Raw genomic sequence first — 20,299 nt, 5'->3', positions numbered from 1 at the left:
ACTATATAAGTTAAAGAAATATGAGTATAAAATATTTATATGAAAACTCAAATCAAATAATTTTAAAGCAAGTCTTTTTAAAAGCTATAGGGAGATTGGTTCAAGATGGCAGAGTAGAAGGACATGCTCTCACTCCCTCTTTCGAGAACACCAGAATCCCAACTAACTGCTGAACAATCATCAACAGGAAGACACTGGAACTCACCAAAAAAGATACCCCACCTCCAAAGACAAAGGAGAAGCCGCACTGAGACGGTAGGAGGGGCGCAATCACAATAAAATCAAATCCCATAACCGCTGGGTGGGTGACTCACAAACTGGAGAACAATTATACCACAGAAGTCCACCCACTGGAGTGAAGGTTCTGAGCCACACATCAGGCTTCTCAACCTGGGAGCCTGGAAACGGGAGGAGGAATTCCTAGAGAATCAGACTTTGAAGGCTACTGGGATTTGACTGCAGGACTTTGGCAGGACTGGGGGAAACAGAGACTCCACTCTTGAAGGGCACACACATCGGGACCCAGGGGAAGGAGCAGTGACCCCACAGGAGACTGAACCAGACCTACCTGCTAGTGTTGGAGGGTCTCCTGCAGAGGCAGCGGGCAACTGTGGCTCACCAAGGGACAAGAACACTGGCAGCAGAAGTTCTGGGAAGTGCTCCTTAGCATCAGCCTTCCCAGAGTCTGGCATTAGTCCCACCAAAGAGCTCCAGGCCAAACAACCAACAGGGATGGAACCCAGCCCCACCCATCAGCAGTCAAGGGGATTAAAGTTTTAATCCCACCAGAGCAACAGCCAGCTCTACCATCCACCAGTCCCTCCCATCAGGAAACTTGCACAAGCCTCTTAGATAGCCTCATCAACCAGAGGGCAGATAGCAGAAGCAAGAACTACAATCCTGCAGCCTGTGGAACTAAAACCACACTCACAGAAAGACAGACAAGATGAAAAGGCAGGGGGCTATGTACCAGATGAAGGAACAAGATAAAACCCCAGAAAAACTACTAAATGAAATCCAGAAAAAGAATTCAGAATAATGATAGTGAAGATGATCCAAGACCTCAGAAAAAGAATGGAGGCAAAGATCTAGACGATGCAAAAAATGTTTAACAAAGACCTAGAAGAATTAAAGAACAAACAAACAGAGATGAACAGTACAATAACTGAAATGAAAAATGCACTAGAAGGAATCAATAGCAGAATAACTGAGGCAGAAGAACAGGTAAGTGACCTGGAAGAGAGAATGGTGGAATTCACTGCTGCAGAACAGAATAAAGAAAAAAGAATGAGAAGAAATGAAGACAGCCTAAGAGACCTCTGGGACAACATTAAACACAACAACATTCGCATTATAGGGGTCCCAGAAGGAGGAGAGAGAAAGGACCAGAGAAAATGTTTGAAGAGATTATAGTCGAAAACTTCCCTAACATGGGAAAGGAAATAGCCACCCAAGTCCAGGAAGCACAGAGAGTCCCACACAGGATAAACCCAAGGAGAAACACGCCGGGACACATAGTAATCAAATTGGCAAAAATTACAGACAAAGAGAAGTTATTGAAAGCAGCAAGGGAAAAACGACAAATAACACACAGGGGAACTCCCATAAGGTTAACAGCTGATTTCTCAGCAGAAACTCTACAAGCCAGAAGGCAGTGGCATGATATACTTAAAGCAATGAAAGGGAAGAACCTACAACCAAGATTACTCTACCCAGCAAGGATCTCATTCAGATTCGATGGAGAAATCAAAAGCTTTACAGACAAGCAAAAGCTAAGGAATTCAGAAGCACCAAGCAAGCTTTACAACAAAAGCTAAAGGAACTTCGCAAGGCAGGAAACAGAAGAGAAGGAAAAGACCTACAATAACAAACCCAAAACAATTCAGAAAATGGTAATAGGAACAGACATACTGATAATTACCTTAAATGTAAATGGATTAAATGCTCCAACCAAAATACACAGACTGGCTGAATGGATACATAAACAAGACCCGAACATATGCTGCCTACCAGAGACCCACTTCAGACCTAGGGACACATATAGACAGAAAGTGAGGAGATGGAAAAAGATATTCCATGCAAATGGAAATCAAAAGAAAGCTAGAGTAGCAATACTCATATCAGATAAAATAGACTTTAGGGCTTCCCTGGTGGCACAGTGGTTGAGAGTCCACCTGCTGATGCAGGGGACACGGGTTCGTGCCCTGGTCCAGGAAGATCCCACATGCCGCGAAGCGGCTGGGCCCGTGAGCCATGGCCACTGAGTCTGCGCGTCCGGAGCCTGTGCTCCGCAATGGGAGAGGCCACAACAGTGAGAGGCCCGCGTACCGCAAAAAAAAAAAAAAAAAAAAGACTTTAAAATAAAGAATGTTACAAGAGACAAGGAAGGACACTACGTAATGATCAAGAGATCAATCCAAGAAGAAGATGTAACAATTTTAAATATATATGCACCCAACACAGAAGCACCTCAATACATAAGGCAACTGCTAACAGCTCTAAAAGAGGAAATCGACAGTAACGCAATAATAGTGGGGGACCTTAACACCTCACTTACACCAATGGACAGATCATCTAAACAGAAAATTAAAAAGGAAACACAAGCTTTAAATGACACAATAGACCAGATAGATTTAATTGATATTTATAGGACATTCCATCCAAAAACAGCAGATTACACTTTCTTCTCAAGTGCGCACAGAACATTCTCCAGGATAGATCACACCTTGGGTCACAAATCAAGCCTCAGTAAATTTAAGAAAATTGAAATCATATCAAGCATCTTTTCTGACCACAACGCTATGAGATTAGAAATCAATTACAGGGGAAAAAATGTAAAAAACACAAACACACATCTATGGTCAACTAATCTATGACAAAGGAGGCAAGGATATACAATGGAGAAAAGACAGTCTCTTCAATAAGTGGTGCTGGGAAAACTGGACAGCTACATGTAAAAGAATGAAATTAGAACACTCCCTAACACCATACACAAAAATAAACTCAAAATGGATTAAAGACCTAAATGTAAGGCCAGACACTATAAAACTCTTAGAGGAAAACATAGGAAGAACACTCTTTGATATAAATCACAGCAAGATCTTTTTTGATCCACCTCCTAGAGTAATGGAAACAAAAACAAAAATAAACAAACGGGACCTAATGAAACTTAGAAGCTTTTGCACGGCAAAGGAAACCATAAACAAGACGAAAAGACAACCATCAGAATGGGAGAAAATATTTGCAAATGAATCAACGGACAAAGGATTAATCTCCAAAAAATATAAACAGCTTATGCATCTCAATATTAAAAAAACAAATAACCCAATCCAAAAATGGGCAGAAGACCTAAATAGACATTTCTCCAAAGAAGACATACAGATGGCCAAGAAGCACATGAAAAGCTGCTCAACATCACTAATTATTAGAGAAATGCAAATCAAAACTACAATGAGGTATTTGTTATCAATGCTTTATTAAAAAAAAAAAAAAAAACTACAATGAGGTATCACCTCACACCAGTTAGAATGGGCATCATCAGAAAATCTACAAACAACAAATGCTGGAGAGGGTGTGGAGAAAAGGGAGCCCTCTTGCACTGCTGCTGGGAATGTAAATTGATACAGTCACTATGGAGAACAGTATGGCAGTTCCTTTAAGAACTAAGAATAGAATTACCGTATGACCCAGCAATCCCACTACTGGGCATATACCCAGAGAAAACCATAATTCAAAAAGACACATGCACCCCAATGTTCACTGCAGCACTATTTACAATAGCCAGGTCATGGAAGCAACCTAAATGCCCAACAACAGACGAATGGATAAAGAAGATGTGGTACATATATACAATGGAATATTACTCAGCCATGAAAAGGAATGAAATTGGGTCATTTGTAGTGACGTGGATGCATCCAGAGACTGTCATACAGAGTGAAGTAAGTCAGAAAGAGAAAAACAAATATCGTATATTAACGCATATATGTGGAACCTAGAAAAATGGTAGAGATAAACCGGTTTGCAGGGCAGAAATTGAGACACAGATGTAGAGAACAAATGTATGGACACCAAGGGGGGAAAGTGGTGGCGGGTGAGGTGAGGGTGGGATGAATTGGGCGATTGGGATTGACATTTATACACTGATGTGCATAAAATGCATGACTAGTAAGAAAAGAAAGAAAGAAAAAAAGGTATAGGGAAGATAATCATAAAAGATTTGGAAAAATTATAAATACTTAAAAGATATCTGCACTCAGATTGCTTTACAAGCATCTTCAAGTTTATGTACCATCTAAAAGAAAGGGAAAATAGAAATCATAGAAGATACTTTTTGTACTTAAGCAAGATTCATACTCAAAGAAAAAGTTTTACCCCAAGTCAACAGATTAGCATATAAATACATATAAATGTTCATTTGTAGGGGTTTTGTGTATATGTATTTATTGAAATAAAATATGCATATTTCTTTTTTATGATTCTTTGCCTTATTTTTAATTAACTGACCAACTACTAGTCCCAGTCACAATGGCTAAGAGTACTTGGAGTCCAGTAATTAATTGGTAGTAAAAGTAGCTGTGGCCTCAGGATGAGTCAGGGCATCATAGTCAATGTCTGATTTTAGATTCAGATCTCAGAGATTTTAAAAACCAATCATCCAGATAGGAGAAAAAAGTAAGCTTCAATTATAGTCAAGCCGGGATTTTTAAATGTTGGCAAATATTAGAAGGCAACTCTAAGACTAATGATAGGACTTCCAATTAGACATGAACATTCTCTAAAAATTTTTAGGAATCTAAATATACATCTGGGGCTGCTAATGTATTAGTCGTACGAAGCCTACACACAATAGATCTCATCAGTGAAACTAAACTCTTAGAAAAAATATGGAATATACTAAGTTTTAATTAATGCACAACAACAAGAAAAACAAATAGAAATATGAAATGCAAAGACAAGTCACAGAAGATATTTACAGTGGCAAAAGATTTGAATAACCCTATAAAAGGTTATCAAAAAGGCCAATAAACATATACCCAACCACATTAATAATCAAGAAAAAACAAATTAAAAACACCGCATACCATTATAAATACACCATATGACAGAAATTTTAAAATATGAAAATATGCATAAAGAGACATCACCTGCATTCTGGTAGGAGTATAAACTGTAAAACCCACGTTGGAAAACTGTTTGACATCATCTATTAAATCTGAAAATATGCACACCCTATGACCAAGCAATTCCAACCCTGAGTATATACTCTAGAGACACAAAATGCATGCACATGTGTACCAAGAGATATAAAGAGAATGTCCATAGCAAGTGTTATCAGTAATAGCAAAAAACTGTTGTTCTGGGGCTTCCCTGGTGGCGCAGTGGTTGAGAGTCCACCTGCCGATGCAGGGGACACGGGTTCGTGCCCCGGTCCGGGAGGATCCCACATGCCGCGGAGCGGCTGGGCCCGTGAGCCATGGCCGCTGAGCCTGCGCATCTGGAGCCTGTGCCCCGCAACGGGAGAGGCAGCAACAGTGAGAGGCCCGCGTACCGCAAAAAAACAAAAACAAAAACAAAAAAAACTGTTGTTCAACCAGGAAAGGATAAATAAATCATGGTTTATTCAAACAATGGAAGAAAATTAAACTAGAACAACATACAACCACATCAATGAATCATACAAATATAACTTTGAAAGAAGACAAAAGACACAAACTAATATATATAATTTGATCCAATTGATTAAAAAGTTCAGAAACAGGCTATACATATATTTCTAGTGATATACACATAGGTGGTTAAAGTAAAGAAAAGCAAAAAAGTAATTACCATTAAAGTCAGGGTAGTGGCTTACCTCTGGTGTGTTTACGCATTACATTTATTTATTATAAAACATGTTTATGTTTTTATACTTTTCTCTATGTATATATCATAATAAAGTTTATACTACATATTAGAACTTTAGGAATTCAATATATTTTTATGTGTACTGATCTTTAAAAAGAGTTCAACTTTTACCATAACTTTATTTTTTAATTTGTTGCTTGGTTTCTAGCTATTACACTGCATACTGCATGTGGAAAAGGTGTCAACTTTAAAGCGTTTTTCTTGACAAGTTATAACAAGATGGAAGTTTAGAACAATGCTATACATAAAAGTTATTAATTACTTATATAAAATAAGAGTTAAACCATTGTTGCTGTGTCTCCAAAATATAATTTTTAAAAAGTCAACATTTTTATGATGTTATTACTTTGAGAATTTATATTATCAAATGATAAAGATACATTTTACTCTATCTACCACTTGGAAATGATATGAAGATAAAAAATATAGGCGTTTCTCTATGGTCTGTGGAAAGAAGGGAGACATTTAAGATACTTTACTTTTATGAATAAAAAGTATGGAAAATAACATCAGATTTAAAAAAAGGTTTTAAGCCTCATAAATGCAACTATTTTTTTGCCTCAGGAAGCTTTCATCTTACCTTTAATAATTCAAAATAGTGCCAACAATGATATACTGGCACCAGCATAAGGCGTGGAAGGACATAACGAACTGCCTCTTTAAAACCATCAGCAATGGACTGCAAAGCAAAAAGACAAAAAACAGTATATCTCTGATATCAAGGTTATGTAACAGTAGTGCCTAACAGAAGCAGATTTTAAGAATACAAGTTACAGGGAATTCCCTGGAGGTCCAGTGGTTAGGACTTGGCACTTTAACTGCCGGAGCCCCGGGTTCAATCCCTGGTCGGGCAACTAAGAACCCATGAGCTGCACGGTGTGCCCCCCACTCCGCCCCAAAAAAAGAATACAAGATACAGACTAACAAAACTATAACAGGAAGAATGTTCTATATTGAAACTGAAGTGCTGTAAATCAAGTTTTTTCCTCCTTTAAGTTATCAGATAATTAAATATATACATTTCATCTTTCATGGCTAAAATAACTTTAACAATATTCTTCTCAGCTTTTCTTCAAAAGTTTTGGCTTCCACATACCCTAAAGGAATGCCGAAAAGCTATGTACTGTCTCACACATTTTTATGTCAATTTTATTAAAAATGTTTTAAGTAGTTACAAAGAATGTGTTTTGGGGGATGTGGTACATTGTAGATGTGATTTAAATATATTTCACCAAACAATGATCAAATAAATTTCAGATTTAGCTCATTTAATTTATGAAAAATGTCTGTTATATAACTTAATTGATAAAGCCAATCTTCACTGTCAAAATAAATAGCCAGATCAGACTAAATTTCTGCAACAAGTCTGACTTCATTCTTAACTTGAAATACACATGCTAATGTCACAGTCTTACATACAGCAAGCATCTGGAAGAACCTCTAACTGTTTCTAACATAAAACATGCAGGTATGAGAACTTTACAAGCCTCACCTCTCCTTTATCACAATGTCCAATGAATGATGAAGTACTTTTTAAAAAAAGGTAATATTCACCCTTGTTACAAACTTCTCATTTCTTAATTTTTAGATAAACATGACAAGACAAAGGTACATATGACATTTCAACTACCGAGAGTTTTTAACACAATCACCCCATCCCCTGCTTTTGGAACCCTTTTTGCTTTGCACTCAATAAACTCTCCTTCAGGAGCAATCCTTTTTTTTTTTTTTTTTCTTTTCCCTGGCTGGTACCCTGGAGGTTTTTACACCTTGGATCAATGCATAATGAAAAATTCAATATGACGAGAAGTAATGTGTAAGAAAAATTGGAAGAGAATGCAACAACACAAACAAGGTTAGACTAGAAACTAATTCCCTTAAATATATCTGTACCCTTATATTGCCTGGAAAATCTTAGTGTATAGCTAGGGTTAGGTATATCCCAGTTTTGAAAACTAATAGTCTGCAGAATAAATGATTTTCTAAAATTTATAAGGCATTTAAAAGTTACTCATGTTGATTTTAAGTGTCATTAAGGCTGACTTATTTAAAGTGGTATTTCTCCTCATCAGGTAAACACAGACAGAAGCAATATACAAAGTGAAGAAAGGGTTCGAGATGCTGCTTTTAAAATATATACTCATAGGTAAACCCTCCCATAACTCTCACCTATTGTTAACTCAAGTAAACTATAATTTGTTTAACAGACTTTTACCAGGATATGCAGAAATTAATTTCTTTTATCATTTAAGATAGTGATACAGATTATGCTAGAAATAATTTTATATATTTTATATACAGTGCTTTAAGTGGAACCAAGATGAAACTTTAAAATTAGCCTACAAAAATCATTTGTATTGTTAATTAGCACTGAAATGGCTACTAAAGTGCATTCTAAAATATTAACGCAACGTGTTTATAGTGTAAGGAGTCCTCTAAAAACAACACAAGCTAATGTCTGACTGTTTAATATGTGCCAAATGTGCTTAGTGTATTCCTGTTTAATTTTCGTAACCGTAAGAGGTATACATTATCATCATCATTTTACAAATGAGCAAAATGATTCTCAGAGATTAAGTGACTTGATCAGGGTAAGACAACTATTAATTGGCTCAAAGCCAGAAGTTCTGACTCCAAAGCTCATATTCTTAAAGTATGCCTACATCTTCTAAGTTGTGTTTTTTTAATTAAAAACTTTTATTAAAGTTTTTTGAGAAAACATTACTTTTTCATTTTACAAATGAAAAATCTGTTTTAAGTTAATACAGTACAAGTGAGTTTGGCCTGAAAAGGGGTTTTATATCTAACTCTGAATTTTACTGAATATCTGGAACAACAGCTCAAATAATTGGGTCTTAAATTCAAATTTCAAATCCCATTCAAATCCCATAGTAAGAATTACTAATCAAGTAAGAATAAAACAAGAAATGTTGTGAGTGCTTTTGATGAGTATGCAAAGATTTTATAAGCAGATTTTTCCATTTAACTAATGCCTACTTCATGGTTTATATGAATATATAAGATTTAACTTAAAGAATTATTCCTTCAATTAAGTAAATTTTGAGAATTAAGTGTAACTTTTATTCCAAGTTGACAAGTTTTTGAGTAGAGTAGAAGTAGAAGATGATAATAATGGGAACTCACAGTAAAGGAGGGAGGCAGGTAAGTTGTTTTGAACATTTATATTTGAAGTCCTCGTGGGATATTCAAATGAATTAGTTTAAAGGTCAGCTGGTTATATGAAAGTATATACATACACACACATACATCCACTGTTCAAAAGAAAGTTATGACTTGAGAATACAAATAGGAAGTCACCAGCATATAGGTGAAAGCAAAGGGCATGGATAAAGTCACCGAAGGATAGCACAGAGGAACAGAACAGCAGGGGCTGCTAACAGAAGTGGGGTAACACCTGCAACTACGGAGACTGAGAAGAAACCAGAGAAGATGAAAATTAGGTGTAAGTAGTATCATAGGAGTCAAAAAGGACAACGGGGTACTAATAAATACTACAGACATAAATATGAAATCAAAATATCCACAGGATTTGGTGGTTAAGTTCACTGTCAAGGGCAGTTTTTAGTGTTACATCCTGATTAGAACACAGATGGTAGCAGTTTGATGGAGAATGATAAAAAGTAATATGAAGACAACTGGCGACAAATGGAAAAAACAAAAAGGGGACGAGCTAGAGTGACAAAGATTTGTTTATTTATTCGCTTGTTTTAGGACAATAAAGATTTGACCATATTCATATGCTAAGGGAGAAGAGCCAGTCTAAATGCAGGAAGTAGTAGTCAAGGATCATCAATGCCAATGTTACCTTTTCTTTAAGTGTTGAGAGAGTAAAAATATAATTTTTACTCTCTCTCCACTTACTCTCATTTTATCTAATTGCATTACTGAACCAATTAACTTGCATACTCTCCATTAATATATCTATCTCCTTTAAATGACAGGCCTGATAGAGAAATCTGTATGAATATATGTGAGGATATTCTCCACTCTTCATGATTTTGGTTTTATCTCCTGTAGGGAATAAGATCCTGAAATAGCTCTCCATATTCATCTCTACATCTCAAATCCAGAATATGCCAGATTTTTCTAGTCAATCAGTATTTGTGATGGTATTCTATAAAAGGTTTCCACATTAAGGACAAATTGAAAAAACTCAAGACAGAAAACAGAAAACAACCTAGAATAGGCTTACAATTAACAGATTTTGAAGAACTGGTGAAATATTTCTTTAGTTGCTTTATTAAAAATAACATTCAATTTAAGTTTACCTGAAAGTGTAGAGCCACTGCAGGTCTGGCCATCAACTTAGTGAAATGTTCATTAAATTTTGGTGAAAGAATATCCTGTGATAATGTTTCATAAGGATCAAATGCTTGTTCCTATTTTTTTTGAAAAAGGAAAACGTGTTAGGTTTAAAAGAACATCTTTTCTACTAATATGGCACAGATTACTTAATGGCAAATTTTTATTTAAGTCCTCCATTAGGTTTCAGAATTTTTTTTATTTCAGGGACAAATAATGACTATGGCTGTAACTTGGAAATGTTTAATAAATGTAAGTAATGACCCTGGGCAATGGATGACAAGAAGCTACTGGTTAGGTCACTGACTTGTGGTCACAAGTATCAAACTATTAAAATGTGTACGCACATTTACCCCAGATAAACAAAAGGTGTACTTATTAGTAAAATAAGGCCAGGATTTGAAATTTCAGTTAGGTTTACCTAGGTTGAAATGAGTTTACACTGAGGATTATTTTCAAAGGAAGCAAAAAGTGATATTCCCACTGTTTTATCCACTCTCCACTTTTTCAAAATTAGAAAAAGAAAGCAAAGACTAACATACAGTAAACTAACAAAACAGAAACTGCCCATATTTTGTCCATGTTTATACTGAAATAAATTCCTATTATTTTATAATAATCAACATCTCCAATGTTTAGCTAGAACTAAGATTTGTTTCATTTTTGTATGTTAAAAATGCAGTATGTTTTTCAGAAAATAACAAGTGTTGGCAAGGATGCAGAGAAATTGGAACCCTTGTCCACTGCCAGTGGGAATTGCAAAATGGTGTAGCCCCTGTGGAAAACAGTTTGGCAGTTCCTCAAAAAGCTAAACAAAGAATTACCATATGACCCAGCAATTCTACTCCTAAGTATATACTCAAAAGAACTGAAAACAGTGACTCAAACAGATACTCATATGCCAATGTTTACTGTAGCATTATTCACAATAGCCAAAAAGGTGGAAAAAGCACAAGAGTCCATCAACAAATAAACGGATAAACAAAATGTGGTACATACACACAATGGAACATTATTTAGTCACAGAAAGAGAGTTCTGATACATGGTATGACATGGATGAACCTTGAAAACATTATGCTAAGTGAAATAAGCAGACACAAGAGAATATTGTAATGCTTCTACCTTTATCAAATATCTAGAATCAGCAAATTCACAGAGACAGAAATAGATTAGCGGTTACCAGGGGTTATGTGGGAGGGAAGAATAGGGAGTTATTACTTAATGAGCAGAGTTTCTGTTTGGGGTGATTAAACAGTTTTGGAAATAGATAGTGGTAATGGTTGTATAATACTATGAATTTAATTAATGCTGTTAAATTGTACACTTAAAATGGTTAAAATGGCAAATTTTGTTATATGTTTACCACAAAAATAAAATAAAAATTAGAAAATACATTTTTTAATACATGTTTTTGAACCATGATATCTTTAAGAGTACAACAAGCAACCGGACTACAAATTAATATGCTACGATATCACAATATTAAAAAACTTAAGAGCAAGCCCGAATATCTCGGTTAGGCATCAGTAACTGAGTATTTCTATACTATCAGTTCCATTGTCTACAAAATGGATGTAATTAAAGTCACTTACATTTTCAGAAAAATTAGGAAGAGATTATAAAACTAGCAAATTTACATGATATGTGAAGAAAGCACTTTTAATACCTGTTTTCCAGAAGAAATAAAAATGGCCAATGAGTATGAAAAGATGTATAACATCATTAGTGTAAAATAAAAAAAGAAAAATCAAAGAACAATGAAATATTGTTTTTTCCTACTAGACTAGCAAAAATTAATGGGGTAATAACAAAAATTAATGGGATAGTGAAGATATGGGTAAAAAGAGGGCCTGCATATACTGGAACTTATCTGGAAGTAAATTTGGCAAAATGTTTCAAAGTTCTAAAAATGTACCTAGTCTTTAGTACCACAATTCCATTTCTAGGACTGCATCCTAAAATAATTACTAGGCTATGAAGGCATTATACAAATATGTTTGTTACAGTATTGTTTACAATAACAAAAAGAACTGAAAAAACCTAGATGCTTAATAATAATAGTTAAAATAGTGTCTCCATAGAACATGGTACTTTCAGACTTTAAAAGCTGTGTCGAAGTATATTTATTGGCATGGAAAATATTCAAGATATTGAGTGAAAAAAAGCAGGTTATAAAATAGTAAGATCCTATTTTTGTAAACATACACAGGTTTGTATGAATATGTAGACAAATGTTCATAAGGATAAATAAATCTTATAAAGATAACTAATCTCTAGGTATTACAAAATGAAGTTATTTTTGTCTTATTATATTCATCTATATTTTTCTGAATGTTTTTACAATGAGCTACATTATTTTTATAATCATTTGAAGAACAAAAATATGATTTGCACTTTGGGAAAAAAATGTAAACTTACTTTTTCATTTTTGGAAATTATGACTAAAATCCACAAAAGCTAAACAGCTATGGTCAATAAAATTTCTTTTCTTTCACCTTAAATGCACTTGCCATTAAAAAAAAAAAAAAAAAAATCTTGGGCTTCCCTGGTGGCGCAGTGGTTGAGAGTCTGCCTGCCGATGCAGGGGACACAGGTTCGTGCCCCGGTCCGGGAAGATCCCACATGCCGCGGAGCGGCTGGGCCTGCGAGCCATGGCCGCTGAGCCTGCGCATCCGGAGCCTGTGCTCCGCAACGGGAGAGGCCGCAACTGTGAGAGGCCCGCGTACAGCAAAAAAAAAAAAAAAAAAAAAAAAAAAATCTTAAACATTACTAGTCTATCAACTTTTGCTATAAATATTATCATAATTACACTATAAAGTGTCACCATAAAGACAATGTAATTTTAGTTTGCTATTGGTTAAATCATAAGTATTTTTTATAGCAGCCAGCAGTGTCTTCTAATTTTCACAAATAATATCTTACCAATATCTTAATACAGCAGTTAGGACTTTAATGAGAAAACAGTTTTGTAAACTTGCCTCTGCCAAATCTTCAAAACAGCTTCCAGCTAAGGGATGAGGGCTGCTTTCATCAGTCATTTCAACTGTGTCTTCAATTAAACCTAAAAGTTTCACGGTCAATTCATGTATATCTAAAATGTTACTGAAAATCTTTTCGATATCCTAAAAAAAAGGAAGGTTAAGTAAAGCATGTCAGTTTGAGAATTTCATTTAAGAATTACTAAATATAAGTAATGTAAGTGTTAAGGATATTATTTTCACCCAATCACATACCAGTATATTTCAAGACATAAAATATTGAATATATTCCAAATTACAGCAAAAGTCAATCATGAATAAAGAAGAGAAATTTAAAAACCTCTTGGATTAGATTTAGAATTATTGAACAAAACTATATAGAATCTATATTTTCCAGTAAATTTACTGTAAATCTCATATGGTGGATGATTTAAGCAACTCTTTACATAAAGAATTTTGGCATTTGAGTATTTTAAAATTGGCTAAGTGCTAAAAGTCTTGATCAAGGTCTCACAGAGCTGGTTAATGACAAAAGCTGGGATCAAAATGAAGATCTGACTCCTAATCCAGACACAAAGTGGTTTCACAATATGTGGCCTGTCCCTTGAATTTGAGGAGGAATTAAAGATTTCATTCAAGCTCTCAGGTGTGACTTTTATCTGGGTTAAAACATGTTAAGTCCTCTGGAAACAAAAAGACCATATGACTGATTATCCAGGTTATGGTCAACTATTTTTATTCACTCTGCATCTTGTAATGAAAGCATCACAGATTAAGGAACCTGACAGACCTGAGTTTGGATCCCGGCCCCACTACTTGCTAGATGAGTGACCCTGGATTAGGACAATAATGACAATTATAACAGTTTACATTTCTTGTTATTATGTTCCAGGCACTACTGTAAGTATTGATTACTTGACATGTAATTTCAAAACAGCCTTATTAGATAGATACTATCATCATCCTCATTTTATGAATGAGGAAACAGGCACAGAGCAGTTAAGTAATTTGCCCAGGGTCACACAGCTGGTATATTAATACCTACCCATAAAGTTCTTAAGAGGATTAAATGAGATGATTTCTATAAAATGCTCCTGGCATATATTAGGCCTTCCACAAATGTGAGCTTTCTGAAAACATAGGAGTAGGGCCCAAAGGAGTAAATTAAGACCAAGAGTCATTCATTCTTTTATCAAATATTTACTGAGTTCTATGCTCTGACCTTAGATGGCCTTTATTTCAAAAGTTTACAGTCTCATCTATGCTGAAAAAATATAGTAGATATAGAGAAAAGGGATTCTCTCTTTCTCTTGACCCTTCAGTATTATAATAAAAATTTTCTATCAAATCAGCACAAATTCAGTGAAAAGAGACCCATAAAAATTAATTCCTGAGGAATGAAAACTGACAGGACACAGAAATGGCAACGAGGATAGTATTAGCTAGCAGCAATTGTTATTAGCTAACAGCATTTGTTAAGCTTTTAATTTTTCACACCACTATAGACAAAACCCAATTATACTGTGGTATAAAAGAACCAAAATTCAAGTTCAACCTCCATAACTTATCATAACTATTTTATGTCAATTTCCTCACCGGTAAGCTAGAAATGATAATACCTGTCCTACCTATCTCAGAGAATTGTTAAGGGTCACACAAAATAGGAGAGTACTTTAAAAAACATAAAATGTTGACTACTTAAGGCAGTGTGTCCAGTAGGAGTTATTATCAAATGTTAAACTAAATATGCATTTTTTAAAAAAGGATAAAAGCCAATTAAAAACACCTTAAGAATGAAAAAGTTAAATCAGGGACTTCCCTGGCAGTCCAGTGGCTAAGACTGCATGCTCCCAATGCAGGGGGCCGGGTTCAATCCCTGGTCAGGGAACTAAATCCCATGTGCCGCAACTAAGAGTTCACATGCCACAACTAAAGATCCCACATGCTGAAACTAAAAGATCCCACATGCCACAACAAAGACCCAGTGCAACCAAATAAATAAATAAATGTTTTAAAAAGAAAAAAAAGCTAAATCAGTTCCTAATCTTAAGCACTCGGCCAGCTGTGTCTGAGCATCACTTCTATTAACCCATGTAATAGTTATTTGGTGGAGGAAGTCAGGAAGTAAGAGAAAAGCCAAATATTTAAAGTGAAAGACACTCAGGGACTTCCCTGGTGGCACAGTGGTTAAGAATCCGCCTGCCAATGCAGGGGACACGGGTTTAAGCCCTGGTCCGGGAAGATCCCACATGCTGCGGAGCAACTAAGCCCGTGCGCCACAACTACTGAAGCCCGTGCACCTAGAGCCTGTGCTCCTCAACAAGAGGAGCCACCGCAATGAGAAGCCTGTGCACCACAACAAAGAGTAGCCTCCGCTCGCTGCAACTTGAGAAAGCCTGCACGCGGCAACGAAGACCCAATGCAGCCAAAAATAAAAAATATAAATAAAAATTTTTAAAGTCATTAAAAAAATAAAGTGAAAGACAGACATCTAAGAAAAAATAGATCACATGAGAAATGAAGGAAAGAAAAATAAATCTAAATTTAACCCCCACCCTCCCCACAAAACAGTATTTGTCTAGCTAGATTCCTTACAGTGGACTTCAGAACCTAGAGAGGTAGGAAAAACATGGACAAGTCTCCCTGGATCCCCATCCTACTCACCCCATTCCTACGCTGTCTTTCAACAGTGGAGCTCTGCCTTTGCTTATTTGACATTCTGTATAAACTTTTATTCTTCAAAAGTTCCACTAGTAAAACTTTAAACTACACCCGAAAGTACTTACCAAAAGACAGGAAAAAGCATAAGTCTTTCTTCTCTAGACCATACATTTCTTTCACCATCTTCAAATGAATGACTATAAATCTCAAATACTGCACAGCAGAAAAAGATCTTTTATTTTTAAAATTTTTTATTTTTGGCTGTGTTGGGTCTTCGTTGCTGCGTGCGGGTTTTCTCTAGTTGTGGCAAGCGGGGGCTATTCTTCGTTGCGGTGGCTTTTCTTGTTGCAGAGCATGGGCTCTAGGGTGCGTGGGCTCACTAGTTGTGGCTCACGGGCTCTAGAGCACAGGCTCAGTAGTTGTGGCGCACGGGCTTAGTTGCTCCGTGGCATGTGGGATCTTCCCGGACCAGGGCTCGAACCCGTGTCCCTTGCACTGGCAGGTGGATTCTTAACCACTGAGCCACCAGGGAAGCCCGAAAAAGATTTTATTCCAGTGTAATCCCCCTAATTTTGTGTCTAATTTTCATTGTCACTGCACTTATTATATATTTGTATAACAATTCACATATTAAAAAACACACAATATCCCCAATGTTCATAGCAGCATTATTTACAACTGCCAAGATATGGAAGCAACGTAAGTGTCCCTCAACAGATGAATGGATAAAGAAGATGTGGTATATATACACAATGGAATACTGCTCAGCCATAAGAAAAAAAATGAAATATTGCCATCTGCAGCAACATGGATGGACTTGGAGGGCTAAATGAATTAAGTCAGACAGAGAAAGACAAATATCAAGTATATGCGGAATCTAAAAAATACAACAAACTAGTGAATATAACAAAAAAGAAGCAGACTCACAGATAAAGAGAACAAACTAGTGGTTACCAGAGGGTGTGGGTGGCAATATTGGGTGAGGGAGTGGGAGGTAAAAATTACTGGGTGTAAGATAGGCTACAAGGATGTACAGCAGTTCCCCTACATACAAACGAGTTCCATTCCGAGAGCAGGTTCGTAAGTCCAATTTGTTCATAAGTCCAACAAAGTCAGCCTAGGTACCGAACTAACAAAATCGGCTATACAGTACGGGACTGTAATAGGTTTATAATACTTTTCACACAAATAATACATAAAAAACAAACACAAAATATAAAGAAAACATTTTTAATCTTACAGTACAGTACCTTGAAAAGTACAGTAGTACAGTACAACAGCTGGCATACAGGGGCATGTTTGCATCTTTGAAAGTTTGCAACTTGAAGGTATGTATGTAGGGGACTTACCATATTGCACAACCTGGGGAATATAGCCAATATTTTATAATAACTATAAATGGAGTATAACCTTTAAAACTTGTGAATCACTATGTTGTACACCTTTAATTCATATAATATTGTATATCAACTATACTTCAACAAAAAATCTGAAAAAAATGAAAAATAGACAAAGCTAAACAACCCCACAATACTATATAAAACAATATTTTTTCTACATACTCATAAAGTATATGAAGTTACTATTTATGATTTTAAGCTACTATATGACTTTTTGGGGTAGACAGAATTTCAAACCCAAAAAGGTACTTACAGAAGGTTTAAACAGGTCTCTGTCAGAAAGAAAAGCTTCTCGAAACACTTTTATGATCATATTTAGTTCCCGTAGATACTGTCTTTCTTCTGCAATTTCAGTTCTGACGAGGTCATAGTAGTTTAATTCACCTGAAGAACTAGGTTCATCTTCACAAAGAGAAACCAAGCCTATGTCATCTTGATCAAACATGTCCATCAAAACCTAAGAAATATAAATCAGTAATGGATAAACTTATTTTCCTTACTGTTATAAGACCATCTCAAAGTACTTGGAATTAAAACATTATTAAACAATGAGAGTTGTGTGTATTACAGGCTAAAATTGTAAGAGAAAATCCAAAATAAGAGAAATATGAAAAGTTGAAGTGAGATAACGTTCAAATGAAACTGGATATGGAGAAATAAATATTTATGAAAATAAGATAAATCTAATAGTGAAATATATATACACATATATGTACATATATACATGTATGTCTGTGTGTATATAAATACAGGTACATACGCACACATAAACATAAAATATATAATAGCAAAAAGAGCACACATTTGGAGAACAATAATCTGAACCAAAATTCCAGTTCTACTACTTACCTGTGATTACAGACAAGTTATTTATTCTTTTGAAAGTCAGATCCCTTATCTGTAAAATGTAACTGATCAAAGAATTCAATGAAGTAATGGACATAAAACGCATACTATTAGGTCTGGCAAACAGTAGGCATTCAAAATGGTAGCTTTTTGTCCTACTGTAAGGATGCTTATGTGCACTTGAGTAGAGTTTAAAGGAGAAAAGTGAAATGATACGCAAAATGTATTAACAGCGTGATGCTTTTCTGATGCATATTCACTACATCAACAACTGCTATTAAGTTCATTTGTTAAAATCAAGCATCTCCTGGAACTTCCCCTGGTGGTCCAGTGGTAAAGAATTCGCCTTACAATGCAGGGGATGCAGTTCCATCCCTGGTCAGGGAACTAAAACCCCACATGCCGCGGGGCTACTAAGCCCATGTGCCACAACTGCTGAGCTTGCCCGCCTCAACTAGCGCCCACGTGCCGTAAAACTACAGAGCCCACGTGCTCTGGAACCCACGCACCATAGCTACAGAGTCTGCGCGTCACAACTAGAGAGAGAAAACCTGCACACCACAACGAAAGATTCCACATGCCTCAATGAAAATCCCATGTGCCACAACTAAGACCCAACGCAGCCAAAAATAAATAAATAATATATAAATCTTAAAAAAAAAAATCAAGCACTCTACAAATGCTTAAATTGCTATAGTGACGATTTCCCCTTTCAGAAAATAGTGAAGATTGCTACTATGTTTTTAAGTCAACCAACAGGCAAGAACTAGCTGTATATCAAAAGCAATAGGAAAAAGGTGACCATACTTCTTAGAATTAAAAATAGTTTTAAAAGAAAAGAAAAATTGGACCTACTTAATTATATACTCCAGACTGACTGAAAACTACTTTCTTAGAGTTTAGGGGAAAAAAAAGGCACAATCCCAAAAAGGAAGCTCCAGAAAGTAAAACAATTTCAAGGGGATGAGAGGAAATTCTAACAATACAGTATGAGATATTCATTCATTCATTCTCAAAAACATCTATTGATCACCAGAAATTGTGCCAGATGTTAGTAAGACACAGCAATATGCAAAATAAACATGAACCCTGCCCTCCTGATCTTCTTTTAAATCTAACTCAAAAATATTTCTTAAATCTGGTCAATTCTCTCCATTCCCCTCCATGCTTCAAATCAGACTATTAAGCAATCACATCTATTAAAAGGTCTTACAATATGATCTCCCTGCCACTGGTTTCTTCCCAGCCCCATTTTCAACGACACTGGATTTCATTGCTTTCAGCACACAATTCTAATTTCATGAAGATAAAGGCCATTCACAATCTAATCCCAGCCCACTTCCCTAGCCTCATCTCCTGTGATATTTTAAAATCCATCTGCTCCTCATTGCCCACCCCTCCACGAAACTTACCCTCCTGCCATCATTACCTCTGATTCCCAGCCACATTAGACCTTTGAAGAAACCACTGGGGCTGCACAGAGAATTAGCTAATGAAATCTGATTTTAAGCAGACAGAACAGAAGGTATGACACAGAACAGTCTTCTCTTCCCCACCAGAGATACTTTTAAAGTAGTCTGTACTTGCTCTAATTTCTTACTTCTCAAGCTCACTACTCTATTGAAACTGCTCTCACTACTGACCTTTAAATATCTTTTTGTTTTCTCTAGTTATTAACACAGCTGACCAGAACTTCTTAAAACTTTCTCTTCCCTTGGCTTCTCATACACCATTCGGTCAGTGAGGCCTCCTTCTCTACTACTCACCTTTTCCAACATCCACTGCAGGGTTCCATTTTTGGAACTGTTTTGGTCACACAACACCCAAAATCCCGAATGTAAATGCTATAGGAGTCAGGTAGATAATATCATGTTAATACATAAGAAGAGGTGATGGGGAATGTGGCAAACTAGAAGGTGCATGCACCTAAAGAAGAAAGGCACTGTTCAATGCCAAATATTCTGTCAGGCATTTTCTTTTCTCAAGAAGAGTCTGGAATATAGATTTTATGAAGAATTTTCATATTTGTAAATATAAACAGACTGCAAATAATTCAAAATTTTAAGAAATAAACCTGGAGTCCTTATTCACTATCAGGCCACCAATCTGAAACATCTACTATACTTCCTCCTGAGTGAGCTCATCTTCTTAAACGATTTTCAGTTACTAGATAATAACTCCCTAAA

The 20,299-nt window shown here is 35.8% G+C and overlaps 1 protein-coding gene across 1 annotated transcript in view; it reads right to left on the bottom strand.

Moving 5' to 3' along the window:
* Positions 1–20,299, bottom strand: part of SOS2 (SOS Ras/Rho guanine nucleotide exchange factor 2) — a 100,114-nt gene that overhangs the window by 42,913 nt on the left and 36,902 nt on the right. Inside the window, exons 5-8 of the mRNA XM_060142866.1 lie at positions 17,521–17,724; positions 13,207–13,350; positions 10,194–10,304; positions 6,485–6,583 (exon numbers count right to left, since the gene is read on the bottom strand). Coding sequence (XP_059998849.1) covers positions 6,485–6,583; positions 10,194–10,304; positions 13,207–13,350; positions 17,521–17,724 — 558 coding nt within the window. The remainder of the gene's footprint in view (positions 1–6,484; positions 6,584–10,193; positions 10,305–13,206; positions 13,351–17,520; positions 17,725–20,299) is intronic.

Source organism: Lagenorhynchus albirostris, chromosome 1 (assembly GCF_949774975.1).
Source record: "Lagenorhynchus albirostris chromosome 1, mLagAlb1.1, whole genome shotgun sequence".
NCBI classification, from domain to species: Eukaryota; Metazoa; Chordata; class Mammalia; order Artiodactyla; family Delphinidae; genus Lagenorhynchus; species Lagenorhynchus albirostris.
This window is presented reverse-complemented; position numbering and strand designations above follow the sequence as displayed.